Source organism: Stegostoma tigrinum, chromosome 13 (assembly GCF_030684315.1).
Source record: "Stegostoma tigrinum isolate sSteTig4 chromosome 13, sSteTig4.hap1, whole genome shotgun sequence".
Classification (NCBI taxonomy): domain Eukaryota; kingdom Metazoa; phylum Chordata; class Chondrichthyes; order Orectolobiformes; family Stegostomatidae; genus Stegostoma; species Stegostoma tigrinum.
Window position 1 is genome coordinate 75850381 of NC_081366.1, and position 25029 is coordinate 75875409.

Consider the following 25029-nt stretch of genomic DNA (forward strand, 5'->3'; position numbering starts at 1 on the left):
CTGGTGTGGGTCTGAAACCCAGACATCTGGCTGAAAGTTTGGGGGTGGGGGGTACTGCCAATGCATCATGAAACCTCCATGCTGTTGTCGTTCTATGGTTGGCTCGATGTTGGTAAGGCTCTCTTCTGGTTAAGACTACAACTGGCATGCCTGTCTTTGTTACTCAGACTTTTGAGTAGAGGAGTTGGGATGTCACGTTGAGGTTGCAGAGGACATTGATAAGGTCTCTTCTGGAGTACTGCGTTCAGTTCTGGTCATCATGTCATGGGAAGGATATTATTAAACTGGAGAGAGCTCAAGTTTACCAGGGTGGGGGTCACGGAGCTTTTGAGTTACAAGGAGAGGCCGGGACTTTTCTCACTGGAGCATAGGCAGTTGAGGAGGTGAGCTTAGAGGTTTATAAAATCATGTGGGGAATAAACTAAAGGTGAGTATAAGATGTCTTTTCCTTAGGGTTGGCATTTCAAGACGAGAGGTGCACTAACTGCCTTGCCGGCAGAGGGAAGTACTTATTTGGGCACATAGTAGAGTTGCTTCAGGACTGAGTATTCCTGAGATTCAACGCACTGAACCAGGGTCACTTCAGTTTGCAGGCAACACAAAAAGTCTTTCCTGTCTCAGCCACGCAACATTAAAATTAACACTGCAACAAAAATCAACAAATCATGTAAGTTACAGTTGTAATCAGATGGGCTCAGAAGCCTTCATAAACATATGAAATTATCTGCATGTGGTCTAGTTAATAAAGATATCAAAGGAAATGAAATAACGTGGGAGAGAGTGTTAGGTGTAAGATCAGCCATCAGGTGGCTCAAAGGTTAGCACTGCTGCCTCACAGCGCCAGGGACTTGGGGTTCGGTTCCACCCTCGAGCAGCTGTGGTGTGGAATTTGCACATTCTCCCTGTCTGCATGGGTTTCCCCCAGATTCCTTCCACACGATGTTAGGGTTAGGGTGGACTGGCCATACTAAATTGCCCATAGTGCCCAGGGATGTGCAGGCTAAGTGGGTTAGCCATGGTTCATGAACAGTTAGGGGAATAGGGTAGGAGGGGTGAGTCTGGGTGGGATGCTCTTGGGAGGGCCAGTGTAGACTCGATGGGCCAAATGGCCTGCTTCCGCACTGTAGGGATTCTATGATAATGTTTGAGCTATTCTCACGTTCCTATGCTTGTTTTTGACTAGAATGAAGCACTTTGATTCACATTCTCTTTAACGCCTGAATAGATTTGGGGGAAAAAAATTGCAGAGGTGCAGTGGTGGCCAACATTCTTAATTAATAGAATCGTGGTCTTTCAATATACAAGCTTACCGAAAATCAGTCTGGAGTAAAGTACCTGCAAAGTACATATGCAAATGGCTCAGCATTTTCACCGTTCTGGCCACTAACATTTCAGGTGAGAAAATAAAAAAAAAGAAAATTAGGTGCTCACAAATTCAGCACTTGTTGACTTCACATCACCATGCAGTAGAATGGAACTGAATGAGGCTCTTGTGACACAGTGGTCATGTCACCTTCTGCGGACCAGGAGGCCTAGCTCGATGTCCTACTTGTTTGAGATGTGTGTCGTGAAATGTCTAAACACGTTGATTAAAAACATCTAAAAGGAACGTTGACAGCAGATACACTCTTCGATTTTGTCAGTGAAGGAACAACCAACTTAATTATTGTGCAAACGGAAAGGTGCCAGATCAAATCTCCGCTTTGTTCCAATTGACTATGTTGGGGCTGTGGGGGTGTCTTACTTTCTTTATAGTCTCAGAGACAACATTACTGCAAAGATCTAAACAAATAAGGACAACCGTCCAACCCAAACAGGCTCCTACGTTCTCCCAACAAACCATTTAACCTGGCTCTAGAAATAGACATTGTGTTTTATCTCAAAGTACAGACTGTGATCAATCTTCTAACTTGAGCCTGATCTTTGCCTTGTATGTAAGAACCAAAAGAACTGCGGATGCTCTAAATCAGGGACAAAAACAAAGCTGCTGGAAAAGCTCAGCAGGTCTGGCAGCATCTGTGAAGGAGAAAACAGAGTCAACGTTTCAGGCCCTTTCCTCAGACACAGATTTTTTTTTTGTTCATTAACCATGGCTAACCCACTTAGCCTGCACATCCCTGGGTACTACGGGCAATTTAGTATGACCAGTCCACCCTAACCTGCACATTGTGTGGGAGGAAACTGGAGGAAACCCATGCAGACAGGGAGAATGTGCAAATTCCACACCACACCACTGATGGATAAGCGCCTCGTATTTGTTTGAGTATTTATGTCCTGAAGCTGAATTTGAATTGAAGTTTATTTACAAGCTCAACAGACCCTTGTTCACTACCTACTGTACACAGGCATGGAAGATCTCAGCTCGGGCAGATTTTGGTTGATGAAACTGGCCTCCAGGCCATCTTGAGTTAAAACAACAGGAGACAGTGTGGGACACCAATTATATTCCTGCAGCATTCTTAATAACTCCTTGATTAATGAGCCACACAGTGATTCAGAGTTTAAATACAACTTATTTTTGGTCACTGTCTAGAGATTTGGTATTTGAACTGTAATTGCACTTCGACCCAAAATTCCATTCACAAGGAAGTAGAAGGCTGGCTGAAGCCAAACTCTAGTGGCATATCTTAAACGTAACAATGTGCCTGACTTGAATTATACCTCTCTTACCTCCTTCCCCTCAAAACTTCATAGCAACATTTCACAAGTGAAGCAAACTCACCCTGCAGCTTTAACAGATGAACATCAATAATGAGAGGGAACGCTCACATTGTAGAACTGTTAACAACTTGCCAACAGCATCTTCCAAACCCATCATCTCTACCATCTAGATGGATATGAGGTAGCAGATGCAGAGGGGATGTCAAGCCAATCACCATTCTGACACGGAACTATATCACTGTTCCATTACCGTTACTAGGTCAGATGGCTGGAACCCCCTCCCTAACAGCACTGGCGGGGGGGGGGGGGGGGGGGGGGGGGGCTTACCTACCCACTGAAAACACTAAAGTCTCAAGAAGCCAGGAATGAACGGTTTGAGGAGATGCTGGATAGGCTGGGACCTTTTTTCCCCTGGAGTTTAAGAGGTTGAGGGGTAACCCTATAGAGGTCTATAAAATCATCAGGTGTGTAGACAGGGTTAATGGTAGTTGCCTTTCCCCTAATGGAGATTTCAAGACTGGGGACATATTTCTAAGGTAAAAGATGACAGGCAATGTTTATTCACAGAGCAGTTCCCATGTGGAATGAACTTCCTGAGGAAGTGGTGGATGTGGGTACAGTTACAACATTTAAAAGGCGTTTGAATAAGTTCATGAATCGGAAAGGTTTGGAGGGATATGGGCCAGGTGCAGGTGGGTGGGACTATTTTAGTTTGGAAACATGGTCAGCAAGGACTGGTTGGACTGAGGGGTCCATTTCCCTGCCGTATGACTCAATGACCCACCACTGCCTCCTCAAGGGCACTTAAGAGTTGCACAACAAATAACAGCCTTGTCAATGGCCCTCTCATCACATGAAAGAATATGTTAAAAAAACACATTCAGGCTCACTTCCCTTTTAAGAGGTGACAAGAAGTGACTCCAAGTGGCAGCTTCTCCAGGGCAGGGGTGGGAGCAGTAATATGTGAGAATGAACAGGGAGCAGCACAGGGAAATGTGATCAGTAGTTGCTTTGTCCAAATCTATCAATAATCCAACACAGACACCATGGACCAAATGACCTCCTTCTTCTGAATGTTTGGATGCCTCAATTGGTGCATTTCCAGAGGCAAATGTATTAGCTTGCAGCTTAGGTCTAAGTGTTCTGTATGCACTGTCCCGTCAAGTGGTCCCAGACCCTGCACAGATTATTCTGCTGTAACAAATCTCAAGTCATACAAACATTGAATCCTTACAGTGTGGAAGCAGGCCCTCCGAAGACTATCCAACCCAGACCAATCCACATCCCCACCCTATCCCTGTAACCCCGCATTTCCCATGGCTAACTCATCTAGCCTGCATATCCCTGGACACTACAGGGCAATTTAGCATGGCCGATCCACCTAAACAGCACATCTCTGGACTGTGGGAGGACACTGGAGGATATCTACAGAGACACAGGGAGAACGTACAAACTCAGCACAGCAGTCAGTGGGACATTTGCGTAGTACCTTCACTGAGTGCCACAGGAATGCTGAACATTATGGCTAAGCCAATCAATTTTCAGCAGGACCTGACACTTCACTGCAGCATGGCCACTGCTGAAAACGTAGGTTTACCTACAGCATTCAGTCCCCCTCAACTAAGGCGCAAGGCAGGCGGACGGCTTACTGGGGATGGCACTTCTCACTCATTGTGGTCTCCTCAACTTACAACATTGCTTTCAGGGGTGGAAGATTGAGAAGAAACTGGAGATCTTTCTCGTTTGGAATTAGCCTAATATTTTTTCTCCCGCTCCAGGGATGTTGCTTGGAGACACAGTTAACATGGAATTTAGGTGATACAGTGCCAACGTTAAAGGAGGATGTGATAGCCTTGATGAACTAACAGGTCTTTTCTTGTGCTCTCTTTTCATATACTAATAAGGTGTACAGGAGGGAGAAGCAGTTGTTTCCCTGTATCCATTGGATTGGATGATAAAATGTGAGGCTGGATGAACACAGCAGGCCAAGCAGCATCTCAGGAGCACAAAAGCTGACGTTTCGGGCCTAGACCCTTCATCAGAGAGGGGGATGGGGAGAGGGAACTGGAATAAATAGGGAGAGAGGGGGAGGCGGACCGAAGATGGAGAGTAAAGAAGATAGGTGGAGAGAGTGTAGGTGGGGAGGTAGGGAGGGGATAGGTCAGTCCAGGGAAGACGGACAGGTCAAGGAGGTGGGATGAGGTTAGTAGGTAGCTGGGGGTGTGGCTTGGGGTGGGAGGAAGGGATGAAGGGTCTAGGCCCGAAACGTCAGCTTTTGTGCTCCTGAGATGCTGCTTGGCCTGCTGTGTTCATCCAGCCTCACATTTTATTATCTTGGAATCTCCAGCATCTGCAGTTCCCATTATCTCTCTCCATTGGATTGGAGTTTGGAATCAAGATATCCATAATGATGAATGGCCAGTCAGGCAAGGTATGAAAAGGTCTTTGAGCACCATGTTTCTGAACAGTAGTGACTATCACATGCTCCTCAAATGCATATTGTCCCTGGTTCAAAACCATGCAGACACATTGTTTAAGCTATGATGTGAGATTGGATGCAATGCCATTCTTTGTGTTAGAGTTGGTTTCTTTACAGACGTGCGCTTTTCGGGTCTGGTGGTAGACTGGTAGTAGCCCTATCTGATTAAAGTATAGGCTGGGCCAAAAGACCAGCATTTAATCTCCGCCTGTGTGCCACAGCATGTTCAAACAGGTTGATTAGATGACATAAGATTTTGGGAACCCCATCCAAGGTATGCACACAGCGCTGTTAGGGAAGCAGTTCCAGACATCTGACCCAGTAACAGTGAAGCACAAGTCGACAATTGTGAATGAAAAGAAGCCAAAAATAAAAATCTAAAGCAAATTTAAAACAGTTCAACTCTAATTAGGCTGAGTCAACAGTACGACTTGTACGAGGGATCTTGTCCTTCAAAAACCCAAAACAAACCTCAAGTCAGCTCTCTTTCCAAAATCTCCACTAATAAATCACGTCACAGCTTTCGGCTGAAAGGCCATGTGAAAGGCAACAAGTCATTACTAAAAGCCGGAACACACACCAAGCCGCAGACTTGTACTTCCTCAGGCAAGGTATCTGCACATACAGACACTTTCCCACAGGCAAACTGCCAGGCACCTCCACCCTCTGAGGTAAATCCACACACGCCCACTGGCAGACAGCTCAGCTTTCTCCCCTCAAAGCACTGAGCTGAAACTGGAAACCTGCAATACCCCAACTTGGCTTTTCCAGCCGTTGTTTTGTCGATCTGATTCCTGCCGCTGCTCTGTCCTGACTTATTTCCATCAGCCTTGGGTGGAGAGATTTAGTAGGCTGCTAACTGATTGTTTCCAGCCTTCCCTTAATTCTATCATCTTCCTCAGGACATCTCCCAGCCTGGTAAACAAATGGAATTAGATCCAGTGGCGAACTTCCTTTAATAGTAAGTTATGATGATTGCCCATGACCTGTCACACTTATTGTGGAGCAGTGAGGCATCAAACAAAACCCACAAAGATTCAGACTGCTGAGCTCATTTGGCCCTTCAGTTTGAGTGTTGCATGGGAACGATCCCATACACCATTCAGCTCAATAACGCTTCCGAGCCAGCACCCTGCAAGATTGACTGCACCTCCACTGCCATTAATCCCATTTCATCATACCACCCAGTAGAGTGATCCCTTCTAGACAACATCCTCTGATACAAATTCTACAGATCCAGATTCATCGTGCTAGAGGGATGGAGTTTAAAAACAGGGGAGGCTATGCTGCAGCTGTATAGGATATTGGTGAGGCCTTATCTGGGGTACAGTGTACAGTTTTGCTCTCCTTACTTGAGAAAGGCTGTACTGGCACCAGAGAGGGTGCAGAGGTGGTTCACTAGGTTGATTCCAAAACTGGGAGGGTTGTGTTACAAGGCAGGACTCAGTAGACTGGGACTGTACTCACTAGAATTTAGAAAGTGGCAGGGGATCTAACAGAAACTTATGAAATTTTAAAGGAAATAGATAGGATAGAAGTGGGGAAGTTCTTTCCACTGGCAGGTGAAACTAGAACGAGGGGGCTTGGCCTCAAAAGAAAGGGGAAACAGATTTAGGACTGACTAGAGGAGGAACTTCTTCAGCCAATGGGTCGTGAATCTGTGGAATTCCCTGCCCAGTGAAGGAGTTGAGGTTACTTCATTGAATATTGGGTAGCTTTTTGAACAGTAAAGGAACTAAGGGTTACAGTGAGCGGGTGGGTAAGTGGGGCTAAGCCCATGAAAAGATAAGCGATGATCTTACTGAATGTCAGAGCGAGCTCGATAGGCCATTTGGCCCACTCCTGCTCCTGTTTCTTATGTTCTTATACCATCAAATTCAATGGTACAGCATTATGTAAATAGGTGACTGTGAATGTCTGAAATGGAACTGGGTTGAAACAGCAAGGATGCTGGGTACTTCTTTCAAAATATAGAAACGAGCCCAGGTGCAGAGGTTTCTGCTTTAAATTGCAGAGGGACACTGTGCTGTCATCAAATAGGAAAGGTTGAGGGGGATTTGAAGGAGGAGTAGGAAAATGGGACTAGCTCAGTTTTGGAAACCTGGTCAGAATGGACGTGTTGGACCAATGGGACTGTTTCGGTGCTGTGTAACTGTATATAAACGCAACCTGGAGATTAGAACATAGAACAGTACAGGTCCTTCAACCCACAATGTTGTATCGACCTATTATCCTACTCTAAAGATTTCTCAAGAAACTACAGCTACAGTTAAGTGAATAGAAATGTTGCAGAATTAATTATTTCAGGGTAAGTTAGCAAAATGTCCCTCAATAAGGTTTAATCGTTTGTTCCTGAATCATACACTGCAAAATGCACATCTAACATACAAACCTGGAAACTAAGAGCACAAATAGACCATTCAGCCCCTTCAATGTCATCCATCATTTGAGAACAACGAAACGGATCTGACAGCAGTCTCAACTATACAACCCTGTCTACCACCAACAGTCTTTATGACTGCCTTTGAGAATCTAACTATCTCTTCGTTAAAAATATTCAATTCCACAGACCAAATACCCTTGGAAACCATCTCCTCTCCTTTGTCTAAAATGGAAGACCTCTTATTTGTGAACTATGCCCCCAAGTTCCAGTCTCTCCCATAAGGGAGGACATCCTATTAGCATTCACACAGACAATCATCCTTTAATATTCAATACACCAATGAATATTGGCCCAAATTTACTAACAGTTCCCCAGAATATATTTCCTTCATCTCAGGTACATCTTAATTACCACAGCATGCCCCGTTTTCTAAAAATCAATGTAAAAATTCAACACTATGGACACACACCATCCTCACTAACAAGTGCATCCTCATCAGTATTTGTCCTAGAAATGTCTGAGTTAATACAAAATTCCACAGAGTCTAGATGCAAGCCAATCCCAAGGACAGGCCATAAGGATCGGTGTGAGGCATTTTTTTCCCCCACACAGCCAAAACACACTGATACAAACTATACAAACCCTGTGAAATGGGGAATGTGGTTCTGCCATCCCCTCCTTATACACAATTTTCCATCTAAGCATCTCACAGTGGGTGGGGGAAGTCCTCTATGCCAGTTTGAACAGGCTGAGCCCAACTTCCTCCAGTTCATAACACACTTCCTTTTGGAAGTAGATACTGAAAGGCTTGGAACAAAGCCAAATTTCTATTTTCTTACACTGCTTAGCACAAAGGGCCATTGCAGTTGCTAAAAGGATCAGGATCTTGCGAAGCAAGTTACAGGCAAATGGTGTTAACATGCCCCCACTGCTTGACATTTACAGCAGAATGTGTTATCAGGCTATTGAAGTAGGGCAGGATACAAATCGCTTGGAATCCTCTACTCTTGTAAGCAGAACAGTTCAGAATCAAGTAGTTTAAAATTACGACCCTTATTATCAAAAGGAAGCTGATCACCTCGGCTCTCAGTTTCAATGCAACTCTTCTGGCTTCGTTAAGCCTGTGTGTTAAACAGTTGAATCCAACCTACACTATGCCCCATATTAACCAATGCCTTTACTCAATGTCAGGTTCAGTAACTTCTTGCAGCCTCAACCTTAACATCACTCAATTATTCAAATATTCAATCTTGCCTTCACATATCGGAGATGGGGCGTTATGTTGAGGTTGAACAGGACATCAATGAGGCCACTTCAGGAGTACTGTCTGCAGTTCTGGTCACCCTGCTATAGGAAGGATATTATTTAGCTGGGGAGGGCTCAGAAGAGATTTACCAGGATGCTGCCAGGTATGGAGGGTTTGAGTTATAAGGAGAGGCTGGGACTTCTTTCACTGGAGCATAGGAGGTTGAGGGGCGACATTATGGAGACTTATAAAATCATGAGGGGTACAGGTAAGGTGAATGGCAAGTGTCTTTTTCCTAGGGTGGGGGATTTCAAGTCTAGGGGACATACTTTCAAGGTGAGAGGAGAAAGATTTTAAAAAGATTTGTTATTGATTTGGATGTAGGAGTGAAAGAGTGGATTAGTAATTTTGCGGACAATATGAAGGTGGGTCACGCTGTGGACATTGCAGAGGGTCGTTCTAGATTACAAAGGGACATTGATAGGATGCAGAGCTGGGCTGAGAAGTGGCAGATGGAGTTTAACACTGAAAGTGAGAGGTGATTCATTTTGGAAGGACAAATTTGAAATCAGAATACAGGGTTAAAAGAAAGATTCTTGGCAGTGTGGAGGGGCTGAGGGATCACAGGGTTCATGCCCACAGTTCCCTGAGAGCTGCCACCCAGGTGGATGGAGTTGTTAAGAAGTCGTATGGTGTGTTAGCTTTCATTAATAGAGCGATTGAATTCAAGAGCCATGAAGTTATGCTCCAGCTGTAACAAAAGCCTGGTTCGGCCACATCTGGAGTATTGTGTCCTGTTCTGGTTGCCGCATTACAGGAAAGATATGGAAGCGTTAGAAAAGGTGCAGAGGAGATTTACCAGGATGTCACCTGGAATGGAGGGAAGGTCTTACAAGGAAAGGCTGACAGAGCTACAGCTTTTCTCTTAAGAGCAACAAAAGATGAGAGGTGACTTGATAGAAGTGTAGAAAATGATGAGAGGTATAGATAGAGTGGACAGCCAGATCTTTTACCTCCTAGTGGAGGTAGCTGCTATGAGGGGGCATAGTTTTAAAGTGAGTGGGGGTAGATATAGGGGAGGCGTCAGAGGTAGTTTCTTTACTCAGAGTGGTCAGGGCGTGGAATGCATTGCTGGAGAGGGTCTCATTAGGGGCAATTAAACGGCTATTAGATAGGCATATGGATGACAGTATAAGGTAGGGGTGGAGGTTAGATAGATCTTACGTTTAGGGTAAAGGTTTGGCACAACATCGTGGGCTGAAGGGATTGTACTGTTCTATGTCCTAAGACATGACGGGCAAATTTATTTTTTGCAGAGCAATTAGTGCATGGGATGAACTTCCAAAGGAAGTAGTGGATACAGGTACAGTTACATTTATAACACATTTGAATAAGTACGTGACTAAGAAATGTTTGGAAGGATATGGATGAAGCGCAAGCAGGTGGGACTAGTTTAGTTTGGGATTACGGTTGACATGGACTGGTTGGACTGAAGCGTCTGTTTCTGTGTTGTAGGACTCTTGACTCTCAACTCTCAGTTGCACCCAACCCAGAGTATTTTATGGGCCAGGAGGGACAGAAGTTCACTCCAACTGCCCTAACTTGGAAGGGTTTGAGAGGAACAGAGGAGATTTATTCAACATCCATCAGCGAGAGCATTTGCTGGTTGATGTAGCTTGAGCTTTGCTTTCAAACAAACCCAAACCTAAGCTCACAGTCCTTGATGGGGTAGTATGAATAACTTACTAGAGCCTGATGTGATCAACAACGGTCACAGAAGCAAGCAGCTTCACCTCCCGAGATACCAGGAGGAGGATGTTGTTAGGTTTATCTGTAACGTGGGATGACACGGTTGCGGTGCGGTGCGGTGCGGAGCGGAGCGGAGCGAGTGCGTACATGTGTACGACCGTTTGTGGCTTCCTGCAGATGTACCGGAGCTTCCGTTACCTACTGGATTGTCTTTTCAGACGAAGGTCAACCCGTTACATGGCTTGTTTGAATTTGTGCACCTCAGTTTGAAACGATCAACTGTTTTGTTGCAAAATAAACCTTACCCCCTGCATTTAAAGCGGCCATCAACTGACAAGTCAGGCAGATGGAGCGGTGGCAAATGGCATTCAGTCCTGATATTAGTACGGGGCATTGTACTTCACGAGTTTGGACAAGGCAAGGGGTCACAATATGAATGTTAGGGCCCTGCAAAGTACTGAACTTCAGAGGGACTATGGCGTGCACCTCCACAGGTCTTCTAAATTAGCAGGGAAGCAGATCTGGTGATTGAAAAGGTTATTAGCCAAGGCACAGAATAATATGCTGGAACTGTATAAAATGCTGGCTAGATCACAGCTGGAGTGGTGGATGCAGTTCTGGTCAGGGTATTGCAGGAAGAACGAGGTGCCAGAGAGGTAGTACAAAAGAGAAGTACCAGGATACTGTCTGGGCTGGAAAGTCAGAGGGATCGGGAAAGGTTGGATCAACTGGGGTTACCTTGGAACAGTGAGGGTGGGAGAGGACCTGATAGGGATGTACAAGACTATGAAGGCCATTGACAGGATGGGTGGAAAGGCACTTTATCCATTCGTAGATAGGTCAGAACAAAACGGGGACAAGATTTAAAGGCAACGGGAGTGTCGAGGAAAATATTGTTTTGAAAACACCCAGTGGTAGGAATCTGGAACTCAGCGCCTACAAGGGTGGTTGAGTCAGAAACAATTACTCAGTATTTAGATATTCACTTGCATCGCTCTAGCTTCTAGGGCTACGGGGGACAAACAGAAAAACTGGACTATTACAGTCCGATTTCTGTTGACTGACACGGACAGGATGGGTTGGTTATAGCACAGAAGGGACAAAAATCATCCATGAGCCCACAGTCCCTTTGGTTAGCTCTGCCTACCATCATTTCCCTGCCCAGAGTCAACAGTACAATTACAGGTGGTGTGTGTGGATATACACAGGTGTAGAGATGCATGTTCACTTTGTAGAAAAATCACATCACATCACATGTAGAACAAACCTTAATGGGAGAATTAATAAACTGCTTCAAGCTATTGAACATTTAATATTCTGGAACAGAAGCACACCCTGTTGCACTGTTTAATGCAGTACCTGATTGAATTTAAAACTTGCAATATTTCAAGGTATCACAAGATTTTACTTTCAAATGGTTGTGAATATGAATGCATCAATTGCAACCTATATATTTTCAGTACATTGAGCAGTCTTTGATTTCTGGATTTGATAAAGCTATTACGATAAAAAGGGCTACATACACTCGGTCTGACAAACCGCTGACATGTCTCCAAGCTGCAAAGCAGCAGCAGAGTAGTCCTGCAAAACCTACAGGATTTTAAAAGTTCATTCTTTGGTTGTGCGAATTGCCAGAAAGGATAGCACTTCATGACAACCCCTGACGCCTTGAAAAAGGTGGGCTTTCTTCCCGAACTGTTCCAGTCCATATAGTGGAGGTACTCCAACAATACTACAGGGTAGGCAGCTCCTGGTGCTGAATCATATGTACAAGTCAAGATGTCTAAATGAGAATTGAGAGGTGATGCGTTTCCATACACCTATTGCCCGTAACTCTCAGATCTCCTTCCTTCAAGTATTTATAAAGGAGCAATGCAAGTATGCCAACAAGGGATTGCAAGTGTCACCTTTTTCACTCTGGAAATTACTCTTCAAATATTATAAGCCTTCAACTTAGTGGACAATTCTTGAGGAGTTGGTAAGCATGTCTCTGGCAGAGTAATGCAGCGCGTAATTTTTAAAAAAAATAAACTCTAGATCAATGCACAGTTATGATGTGAGGTATTATTTCAGATCAACACTGTCACTTCGCAACAGGGCACAATCACTTAAAACAATCACTGGTAAATCAGATATCCGACGTGTCTTATTATTCATGTAGCATGCTGTCAGCACAGTTATTTTAAACATACTTCAAACACACTTTCTCTCTGATTATTGAAATCAACGATACAGAGGATCAAATGTACATTTAGACAGAGTCACACAGCACGGACACAGACGCTTCGGTCCAACCAGTCCATGCCAAACATAACCCCCAAGTAAACTAGTCCCACCTGCCTGCTCCTGGTCAGTATCTCTCTACCCTTTCCTATTTGGCAGCTCACCACCACCGTCTCAAGGGCAAATAGGGATGGGCAAGAAATGCTGGCCAGCTAGCGACGCCCACATCCCACAAATGAATTGAAAAAACCTTTTAAATGTATCTGTACTCATATCCACCACTTCTTCAGGATGATGATCATTCTACTCACAAACCATCCCGAGTAAAAAATTGGCCCGTCGTGTCTTCTTTAAATCGCTCTTCTCTCACCTTATAAAAATGTGCCCTGTGGTCTTGAAATCCCCCACCCTAGGGAAAAGACACCTAACCATTAACACTATCTATACCCCTCGCTATTTTGTAAACTTGTATCAGGTCACCCCTCAACCTTTATGCTCCAGTGAAAACATTCCCAGCCTCTCTTTACAACTCAGACCTTCCATACCCAGCAACATCCTTCTGAACACACTCTTCAGTTTAATAATCTCAGCACCATTGGGAATACCAAAGTAAATCCATCTGGTTTGTTGCCAGAAAAGTCCTTGTTATTTTGGAACAAGAAAAATTTTAACAAAGCATTCTTTTACGAGTCGGACACATGCGTTTCGACGCTGCCGCAAGTTGCACTAGACTTGCAACAAGGAACTGGCAAGGAGGAGGACACAGTGATAGAAAGCGTGGCTGCAAAGAAAAACAAAAGCAGGTGATACTCAACATATCTCGGTACACAACTGCCAGAGTGCACAGTGTAGCAGAGCAAGTGTTTTACTGGTGTTGTAGAACTCCAGCCAAGGTGCTACAAAGTCCCAGGCTCCAGCAGCACTGAGGGAGCACTGCTCCACTGCTCATTACATTCCAATGTTAGAAACATTTGAGATTCATGAGGTCTACAGGTAACAAAGACATGGTCAAGGTTTTCAGTAGCAGACAAGGTGAAGCAGGGAGAGAGAGTCAGGACATGGTACAGACTTGTAAATAGGTGATCTGACAGATGACCTGGATGTGTGATTGGAAACTCATCAAAAATGAAAATCCCTAAAATTTAGCCTCAAATTGAACACAGACACCTGGAATTTGCGTGGGCTGGGGTGGAAATAGAGTAGGATCGAAGACAATGGCTTCAATCTTTGTAGCGTAGACAACAACTCGAGAAAACTTTTACTTGAAGTCAGGATATTAGAGAACTGGTCTAACAATTTAAGCGGTGAAGTAGGAGATCAATGTGCTTTTGTCACACAACATCTTATGATGTTGTGTGAAAAATGCTGTCACCGACAGGCAACACACAGAATAGCAGAATGTGACCAAAGGCAAACCCTCGATGACGGGCAGACAGTGACACAGCAGCAGGAAGAGAAATCTCTACAGGCAGTTCTCTAACTATGTTAAAAATCAAAAACTTCGGTAAATGCAGTTTCAGTCAGGCAACGGCGGTCAGACATTAGAGATGGACGGTGCAGTCAACCACGTCCAACTCTGCACACAGGCCAAAGGACAAACAGGAAGAAGTAACCATTACCACAATTAACTAGGAGACTCTGTGACGTTGATGAGAACAGTTTCAGTACTACTGTGGCCAGGCAGAAACCTGATCAAAGGAACTTAAATATGGAGCTTGGGACAGATAGGCTTGGAATTGGGCATGTTTAACGATTGGAGAGGAGGTAAACACTAAAGACAGGCAGTAGTTCACAAGGACAGAGGTGGGATCACTGGCGGTTTCTAATTTGAGAAGGGAGAAAGAGGGAGGGAGTGCTAAGTTAAGAAAAACCATTCACTATATCCATTAACAAGGAAGCCATTAGAGAAACTGGGTGGTCAGTAGAATCAGGTGATGGCAAGGGTGTGGGAATAAAAGTCAAAAATAGCAAGAGATGGCCACTGGAGAAGGGATTCATCTAGACTCAAACATTAGCTTGCTATCTGCCACTGATCGCCAACAGCTTTTGCTTTCAGTACAGATTCCAGTAATTGGCTCTGACTTTTGCAGCAGAGAAGTTCAGAACAGGCAAACACCACTTGCATATTATTGGCGAGTTAACTTATTCTAATATGCAGTAAGGTATCAATTGTTGGATCATTACAGAACATCGAAACACATTGAAACACCCCACAAATTTAACAGTACTGAAATGAAGTGTGGTACCTTGCGATTTTTTTTCCACACATGAATAATTTTCATTTGTGAAGAAGGGTCCAGACCTGAAGCGTCAACTTTCCTGCTCCTCTGATGCTGCCTGGCCTGCTGTGTTCCTCCAGCTCCACACCTTGTTATCTCAGACTCCAGCATCAGCAGTTCCTACTATCTCTGAATAATGTTGTTTTTTTTCATAAGTTATTTAACACACTTCTCCCCGCCCATTCAATTTTGCGCAAGGATGCTTGAAACTGAATTGATTAGTAGAACCAGCCAACCAATTAACCTCCAGCAACTAACTGCACAAGCTGAACAGCCAACCACAGGAAAACTGCCTGAACCTTAAATTTATACATTTGTAACCCCCTCCCTCCCCCAGAACCGAGCCAGAAAGGAAACATCACAAGTGCACAGAAGAGTTAATTGTACAGAAGCATCAATTCACTCCATCAGTTTCTCTTATTTAATCACCTTACTCTCTGCTTGCTGCTGCTTTACTGACTAACAGGCAATCGAATTGAATATTATTGTACTTTTCTCTCTTCCCTTAATGCATGGGATCTGCATCTAGAGTGTGACATAGCAGCTTGCATGCTGTGTAGGGCACTTAAAATCACTCCACACTTGTTTGACAGAGAGTACTTAGTTTATCTAACTGCTTGCGAAGTTTTTTTTTCAAATCCCTGTGCAAATATTTGACACATTTCTACATTCTACCGTATGAGGGGCGGGGGGGGATAAAGAACAAACGCGCTTCTTTCTAAAAACAAAACAGGATGTTAAAACCGTATTTACAATCCGACATCTCGGCCTCGAACTGCAGGGTTTTGTTTTTAAAAAAAAACCTTAAGTTGTTGAATTATCCGTGTGCATCTCAGCAGCAACATGGTGCCCGACATTCTGCAACAATAAGGCAGGAACCTCCCTGCAAATAAGCTCCGAGGAGTACACAGAAACCTCTGTTCATGCCAGTGTTCAAAGAGCGGCAGGAACAGTAGCAAGCCAGCTGCTGCAACCCCACCCTGACCTTAGCAAGGGAAGGGAAAAAGAAATCAATTCCCCTCCCCACCCCCAACAACCCACACACACAAAAATTACAGCCGTTGCTACATCAGTACGGCGTAAGAAGAACACTGCAAATATTTGAGGAGCCGCATCTGAACGCACAGGGGAAGGAACAGCAGGAGAGAGAGAGAGCGCGCACACAAGAGACAGACAGTGACAGCAAGAGAAGGGAAGAACTAACCTTGCATTCCTGTCTTTAGTTCTCTGCACAGGCTACTAGGCCAGTTCAGGAAAGCAATGGAGAATGTGCAGTGTGTGTTCCACACACACACACACACACAGCTTCAAGACAAACCAATCAGACACAGACATTATTCAGCACTAGCCAACCATGACAAAGCTCATTAGCTATACATCTTGCTCTTTTCGTTAAAGAGCCCCCAAACTACTAACAGTGAATTTTATTCAGTAAAGCCACTGATTCCCATTGGGACAAGCGTGGACAAAGCATCAACCAGCCTCCCCGTCGGGAGAGGTTATGGATAAGATGTCGGGAACAGAACCGTGGCTCTGAGGTAGCTCACTCAGTCAGCCCCCATGCTTGCCGTCCTGCAAATAAAAAAAATCTACCACCTTGAACATACAAGCCCACACAACCTACTGGAATAACTACTGCAATGTGCTGGTATTTATTCAACAAGGAATTTCTAAGTGATTTCTTAAGAGCATCCATCAGGGTCCTGAATATTAAACGAAAACTACAGAGTTGCACAAATTCCCAACTATACAATCAAAGGGATCAGGAGGAAGTGTAACATTTTAGCCTCTCGTACAGCAAAACATGCTAGTGGATCCTAAAAATGTGCATATCCTTTTATGTTATTCTATTTATTGTAGAAAAAAAACTAATTCAGGAGATGAAAATGTCCACTGAAGGACTACGCAGTAAAAGTTGGAAGAAAAAAACCTTCCAACACTTTCACCTCTCAACTCTGAATGAGATATAGCACAACTTAAGTTTGGAGTAAATACAATGCACTACTTTGAAACTGATCATCAAGTTTTTTTATGTCACACAGGCACTCCTTTCCTGAATTCCCAGAGGGTCTCTCAGACCACAATTGCACACCTGCATTTCTACATTTACCAACATACAGTGAATTCACAGATACAAGTGAGAAGGTCACTGCTGAGCAACGGGGGCTAACGTCACTGAGTGAATCTGATTTTAAGCAAGGGGCAGGCAAAGGAGCATGGAGTAATTCCCAGAGGAATGGGCAGCACAGTGGCTTAGCGGTTAGCACTGCTGCCTCACAGCGCCAGGGTCCCAGGTTCGTTTCCACCCTCTGGCTACTGTCTGTGTGGAGTTTGCTCATTCTCCCAGTGTCTGTGTCAGCTTCGTCCCAAAGAAGTGCAGGCTAGATGGATCGGCCATGGGAACTACAGGATTACCAGATGGGCTGATTGGCCTTCTACACTGTAGTGATTCTCTGAACTTCCCAAGCCCTTCAGTATCAAGGGCAGAGTTTTAGCTTAGATTGCCTACAGTGTGGAAAGAGGCCCTTCGGCCCATCAAGTCCACACCGCCCCTCGAAGCATCCCACCCAGAACCATCCCCCTATAACCCACACACCCCTGAACACTACAGGCAATTTAGCATGGCCGATCCACCTAGTCTGCACATCTTTGGACTGTGGGAGGAACCCGGAGGAAACCCACGCAGAAACGGGGAGAATGTGCAAACTCCACACAGACAGTCGCCAGAGGCTGGAATCGAACCCGGGTCCCTGGCGCTGTGAGGCAGCAGTGCTAATCACTGAGCCACCCATGAGTTCTCGGTAGCTTGGTGACATCTGTCACCGGGAAACTAGGACACGAGAGTTATTTTCCAGGTTGGTAAATAACCTCCTAGCAGAGGTAAAGTGGAGGCCAGCTGGACGTGCCAGCTGAAATGTAATGGTCTATCACCAAACTTGGTGCATTCCATAACAGCAAAATTCTAGAGCTTATCATCAACCCCTGTAGACTCGAATCAAACCTCAGTAAATCGAGAAACTGGAGCACAAAACAAAAATTGTACACTCTTTCTCGTTTAGCACTCCTAATGCACTCCCAAAAAAATAGTATGCTAAGTGAAAATCACTTTCCCATATGAAAGGAAGGAGGGTGGGGCACATGCCTGAGCTTTAATTTTTTTTTAAGATTAAGAACTCACAACACTGGTTCAACATTGATCCACACCTCAGCACTGGGATGTCAGCAACAAAACAATAGACAAAAGCTTTTGGCAGAAATATTTTGAAGTCATTTAAAGCTTTCAAGCCATCACTTAAACAGAAGAGGTAACAGGAATGAAGGCACACCAGCCAGGTGTGAAGGAAGTTATCGCACAGAAGTAGGTTATTTGGGCCACTACTTCTGCGCCAACCCAGAAGAGAGAACCTTGAAGGTCACAGCACTTCAGGTGCAGGTACCCCTGAAAGGAATCTTACAAAAGTACCAATACGCAGGATATTTTACAAACCCCAGGTGTAACATGAAATAAAGAAGAGGGGTTTCTTGTGGTAGGGTACCTATCTCTGGGCCAGGATCCCCAAGTTCAAGCCCATTACCAGGGTTTATGCCTCCACCTCCGAACCTGGCAATGAATTCCAGGAATTTGCCAGATTCTGGGTGAAGAGACTTTCCTCGTGTCCCTTCTATCAATCTCCCTGATAACTGACCTTTCCACAAGGGGAAGCCTGCCCCCCTCAATACATTGTGCATTTCGGTTAAGCCAGTATCTGCCTCCTCTGTTCTAAGATCTGTCCAACATTCCCTCGTCCCCGCAATTTTCAAGCAGCGTGCCTCCAAATGGGGATTCTGCTCTCTCCGGAGCAATTATGGCCTTCCTGTAATACGGTGACCAGAAACACAACTGAAATTCCAGCCGTGGCTTAACCAGAGCTTTACCCGCTTCCCAATTAATCTGCACGGAGATGTTATTACACACTTCAGGGGAGGGGTTAGGTGGGTCTTGAACCAGGGCCTCGCGGTCCAGGTGTAGTGGAGCTGTCACTGAGCCTCAAGAGGACCCTTCCCTTACGTAGCTCTAGTACCAAATCCCTGTGGTATTCGCTACCCTGTCCAAAAGAGGAAGCTATTCTAGAAGGCATCTTCAACAAGCTGAGGATGTACACTCCAAAGCGTCTCTTTCTTCTAGCCCTCTCAATATCCTCCCATGTGTTGTATACTCTCTTGCTCGCTTGCCCTCCCAAAGCTCTCGCTTCTCTGATTGGAATTCCATCTGCCACTTTTTGCCCAGTCAATGATGTCATTCTGGAGTTGCCAACCATCTTCTTCACAATTAAATTCTCAGCCATTTTCCGCATCATCTACAGGTTCCCCGGTCACATCTTCTACATTAAGTCCAAATCATTCATCTATACAACGAGCCACAAGGTAACCTACACCGCCACCTGCTGAATCGGAGCTGCTTTCTGTTTGCAAGAACACTAACTGTCACTAAATAAAAAAAAACGGAACCAACGCTGTTGATACTGTAAATCAGAAACAAGACTGAAATTGCTGCAAAAGTTCAGCAGGTCTGGCAGCATCTGAGGAGAGAAATCACTGTTAATGTTTCGGGTAGAGTGGCCCTTTCTCAGAACGGTAACCAACAGAAAGTAGTGGTCACGGAGTCAACTTTGGCTCAACTTGCCTTATTCCCCTAAATCCCACTTACTTTACCGACCAGACTGCTACCGTGTCAAAAGTCTTACTAAAATCCACGTAAATGACATCCACAGCACTACCCTGATCAATCCCCATTACCTCCCCCCAGAATCCAAGTTTACAAGACATGGTAAAAGCGTGCTGACTCACTCTGATCCAGGCCTTTCTAACGGACAGCTCATCCTGTCTCTCAGAATCAATTCTAGTTACTTGTTCCTCACCATGGGCTGACTTTCCTATTATTGTTTGGTCTTGTTCGCACCCTTTTTAAACAAGAGTATTATGTTGGCAGGCCTCCAATCCTGTTACCTCGTCCGTGTTTGGGAGAATTCAAAAATGATTTGTTAGAACATTCGTTCATTCCTCTCTCTTTTCCTGGGATGCCCAGGAGAATAATCCACCTTTGTGAATGCCCGTCCCTCTGGTACAACCTCTCACATTATGCTAATTGTTTGTGATATTTCACATTCCTTCTCTTGAACTAGAATGTTTAAACAGAGCTCTCCTTTGAGAGGACACAGGCAAAATACATCAAGAACTCAGCCCATGACTTCTGTAGCCAATGCACAAGTTACCTTGTGGTCCACTCTTCCCGGATTATGCCCTCGCTCATGTGCCGTTGGAAAAAAAAACTTCAGGCTTTGTGATTTTACTGGCCGATCTTCGCTTTCTTAAGCTCATTTCTCCTTCACTCCTCTAGCTTCCACTCTCATCTACAGTGCTTTACTTTTGCGGCTGGCCTGAGTTTTCCTTTCCAGCTTCTTCTCGTCCGGTGTACTTCTGGGTGACCTCCCGATGTAGCCGAGCCACCCCTTTTTTATCTTTTACGGGGGCGGATACACCGTGCCTGCAGAATCTCGTAGTCGAATGGCTCCTGCTCAAACTGCAGGAAGGTGACCATTCAGCCACCTGTTAAAGTCACTGTATGATGGCTGGGACTGCTGAGAGAATGGGGGTGAAATAGGCCTCAATGAATGGTCGTGTTTGGGGGAGGGGGGGGGGGAGGAGGTTCAGAGGGGACACTAACATGTCAAGCTGAGGGGCTTTGCACAGAAACCATGCTAAGTTGTCAGCGTGGACATGGTGGTCTAAATGGCCTGCTTCCACACTGTGAGGATTCAATGCATTGATGCTGCATGCTCTGGTTATCTGCAAATTTAAGTGGGTGCTCCAACATCTCCCTTCTGTTCTGACTAAATCAACCTGGTCAAAAGATGTTATGACACATGTTTGGAACAGGTAGGACTTGAAGCCTTGCCCAAAAGCAGGAACACTAACACCACATTCCAAAACCATCACCCCCCCACCCCTTAGTTTTCCAAACACCAGCAGATGTGAGCCTGATGTGTCCAACATTGACTCATTAGGCAACCTGCTCATTCTAGCACATTGGTTCTGCACTATTCTGAAAACCTCCTGACATTTCTGCTTCGGTACGGGCTAAAACATACTTGCTTTCAAATACAAGTATCTGCGTTGACTTCTGGGTGGCAAAATCGGAGTTACAAAAAAAAAACAATGTTGATTAACCAGGATTTAGATCACAAGGGAGTGGGAATTTCCCAACAATAATAGACTGTGAAACATAGCTACATCTGCACATACTGCAGGACTAATCCTCCAGAAAAGTTAACTGCAGCTATGAAAAATACCAGTAAGGAGCTATGGATTACTCTCACTTTCTCCCAAATTGTCCAAGAGACGTGGATGTCGCTGGTTAGGCCCACATTTCTTGCCATTCTTTCCGCTGCAGCTTGAACTGCTGCAGTGCTGTAAGGGAAAGAGTTCCAGGATTTTGACCTAGCAATGAACAAAACAGCAATAATTCCAAATCAGAAAAGGCATGGAGATTTTCCAAAATCTGTTCAATGGACATGGGCATCACTGACCGGACCAGCATTCGTTACCCATTCTTAACTGCACTGAAACTGTGGGCTTGTAACGCTATTATAATGACAATTCAGAGCCAACTGCATTGCTGTGGCATGCAGTCACATCTAGACCAGACTGGGTAACGATGGCAGATTCCCTTCCCGGAAGAGCATTAGCGAACCAGGTGGGTTTTATGACAATTGACAGTGGTTGCCCTTCAACCAGCATTTTTCAATTCCAATTTTTTTTTAAAATTGGGGGGAAAACTTGCAGGTGATGCTGCTTTATGCATCTCTTAACTGGTGCCTTATAGATGGTGAACAGGGACTGAGGAGACGGGGACTCGTTACTCGCCACAGAAACTTGAGCCTCTGACTTGCCCTTGTAGAGGCAGTGTGTGTGTGACTGGTCCTGTCCAGTTGCTGGTCGACAGTTAGCCTTAGGTATTGAGAGCGCGGTAGTTTTCCGGGAGGAGATCAATACAAGACGTCTATTGATCAAACAAGGGTGGAGCGATTGATAGTCAATTTTTTTTTCACTTTCAGAATAACAAGAGCTTGACAAACAGTATTTCAGCACTGAGCTTACTACAGCACTTTACAACACATTCCACATGCACCAAAACAAGCGTGGAACAGCAACGGGTTTGCAGGAGTTAAACGCAATTAGGTTCAACGATACAGAGAAATTGTCAGCAGCTTTCCAACAATTTCATTTGTCAGCATATTTACTATTGTTCAGACTCTGCAGCGATAACTTTACGTCGAACCTCCTCCAAAACAGGGTGCGCTGATAACGTATTGCTTCTGTCAGGTGTGCAGCTCCTGTGCGTCAAGTGGTCCCGGCATTGGGTCTTCCAGGAATTTCCTGTCTTTTACTTGGGCCTACGTACACAGTCAGCTCATGCCGCAGCTCTCCCTCTACAGGAAAGGCAGCTCTCAGCAGGGAGCCGCTGCTTAGGAATAGGCTTCTCCTCGAGCCTGGCTTGCGCTGACTGAGAGGGGAGAGCGCACTCAGGACACAGGGCTGCCTGGAGTCGGGGATGTGCTGGATGCTGGAACAGTTGGGATGCGAAGGTGTCATTCGGCATCCAGTTCAACGACCCGTGCCGTCCGGAGCCTTATGGACAACATGCACTGCCCTGAAGCCTCACGTGAAATTGAGCTTGGCTTCCAGATGAGCTGGACCTTATCTATCCAGAAGTTGGCATTGACCGCGCGCTGCAAGCGTCCTCCATGACCCTGCATCTAACAATTTGAGTTGTCTCAGGCTGGGGGGGGGAGGGGGGGGGGGTGGTGGGAGAGAGAGAGAGTCCTCCTGGTGCTTTTCTGAATGGCATGACACACCTTGACATGACGTTGTGCCCTCCGGTGGTAGAGATGCACAGTGGAGGACCCTCCACAAAGGGGTCCTCTCCCTTTCCCTCGGGGACCCGCGGAGAAGACAGCTACATTAGGCCGTACTGTCCAACCACAAGTGGAGTAAGTTCACGGAGTGCCAGACCACAGGACGCTTTCGTGGCTTACAGGAGTCAGTTTATCATGTCCACACAGACTGTCTCCCTTTGAAGCCCCTTCTTTGACGTTTTTTTGAAGGGGCTGCTGCTTAAAGTTGGGTTGCACTTCAGCCACAGGTTCCTGATCTACAGCTCCCTGGCGCGGGGAGGGGTGGACAGGTCTTCAGGTCTTTATCGTGGCTCTGCTCCTGGGCCTGGCCAGAACGGCCATTAGCAGGTCCAGGCGGCAGGCCGAGGAGGTGCTCATCATTCCTGACTGTCTTTCTCTCTTTCACGGTTACATCCGCGCTCGGATATCCCTGGACATGGAGCACGTGGTGCTCACTGGCACAGCCAAGGCCTTTAGAGATAGGTGGGCACCACACGGCCTGGAGTGTGTCATTATCCTGGACAACGCTATTTTAATTCAGTAAGTTTGTCTCTTTCTATCCATTTCCACTCAACTGGGATACATTGTCCCAGCAAGGGCCGTTTCATTATTATTATTTTCTTCAACTTCCTGTTTTCAGAAGTGTGTTTAAGGAGCTTTGCAATGTATCAAGCCCCATGTTGTTGCTGTCTTGGGGACAGTGATGGCAGAACTACATTTTCCATTAACTTCTCGTCCACCAGAGTGGAGGGACACTGGAAACAGTTTCCATTCACCGCCAACAGGCTTCCAGTAATCCAACAATAACTAAAGTTCTGAAACACCCACCTAATGCACTGTGCACTCTGACAAACTGGGGCAATTTTTAAAATTCATTCACAGGATGAAGGCATTGCTGGCTAGGCAGAATTTATTGCCCATCCTAGTAGCCCAGTTGGCCATTAAGAGTCGATCACATTGCCGTGGGTCTGGAGTCACATGTAGGCCAGACCAGGTAAAGATGACAGTTTCCTTCCCTAAAGTGACCCAGATGGGTTTTTCCCCAACAATCGGCAATGGACTCACGGTCATCGTTAGACCCTTAATTCCAGATATTTATTGAATTCAAATTCTACCACGTGCCGTGGTGGAATTTGAACGCGGGCCCCCAGAACATTGTCCGAGTCTCTGGATACAGTCAAGCAACAATACCAATAGGCCATCACCTCCGCAGGAAAAGATGCTGACAACTTGCTTTTATACAATGCCATGAAAGCATCTCAAGGCATTTAACAAGCACAGATGCTCAAAATCTGATAGCGAGTCTAATAAGGGATCCAAAGCTTGGTCAGAAGTTGTTTTTAAAATGAGTGGAAAGTTGCTAGGAGCCAGAGGAATGCAAGCTGAAAGAGAAAGACACCACAGAGGCAAGCATATAAACAACAAATTAGGAGGAGTCAGCTATTCAGCCCTTGATCAATGCAACTGTCCACAAACTCCCGTCACACGTCAAAACTGAAGACAGAATGAGAGGCTTTAAAAATACAAAACTCTCTCTCTTCAACCTGTAGCCTGTGTAGTTGATAATTTTGAAAAGTTGCAATAGACTTGTTAAACACTGCATATTTCATGAAACCCTTCACAGCTGATAACTATCTTCAGAGAATAGATTGTCAGAATCAATACACTAACATGCACCATTTATTGCCTTCAGCAAGCTAAGGCTTTGAAACACAATATCCCCGACAACCATCTGATAAATCTCAATCCTTCCCCGAAACCAGGCGAGCGACTTCTACCAGTGCTATCATTTCCACCTCCCAGCCTTACGGTAAAAGAGACAGTATCAGTTTGCATCAAATTATAGGCCAATGCACATTGTGGTGAAGACTACCCTACACTCATCACGTGGGTAAACGAGCAAATGGCAAGTAAAGGCTACTCTCACCCACCACAGCCCTCTTTACTCATCAGATAAACCTAGTACACCAGCCTCCCCAGTCCTTAATGCTAATTCCTTGCGATGCATACAAAAACCTCCTGATAATTACAGGAAGAAACTTTGGAAAATTCCACTCCAATTCCCTAAAGCAACC

At 45.2% G+C, this 25029-nt stretch overlaps 1 protein-coding gene across 5 annotated transcripts in view; it reads right to left on the reverse strand.

Annotated features, from left to right (window-relative positions):
• The window catches only part of LOC125458325 (C-terminal-binding protein 1-like), an 80693-nt gene that overhangs the window by 42423 nt on the left and 13241 nt on the right, over nucleotides 1-25029 (reverse strand). Inside the window, exon 1 of one of the 5 annotated variants that reach the window (XM_048543527.2) lies at nucleotides 16225-16318. The exons of 2 other annotated variants lie outside the window; for them this stretch is intronic. In XM_048543527.2, coding sequence (XP_048399484.1) covers nucleotides 16225-16231 — 7 coding nt within the window. In that variant the 5' untranslated portion in view covers nucleotides 16232-16318. Of the gene's footprint in view, nucleotides 1-14987; nucleotides 15104-15823; nucleotides 15931-16224; nucleotides 16319-25029 lie in introns of those variants that run through there. 2 more of the 5 variants (XM_059650785.1, XM_059650784.1) reach the window with 2 other exon arrangements.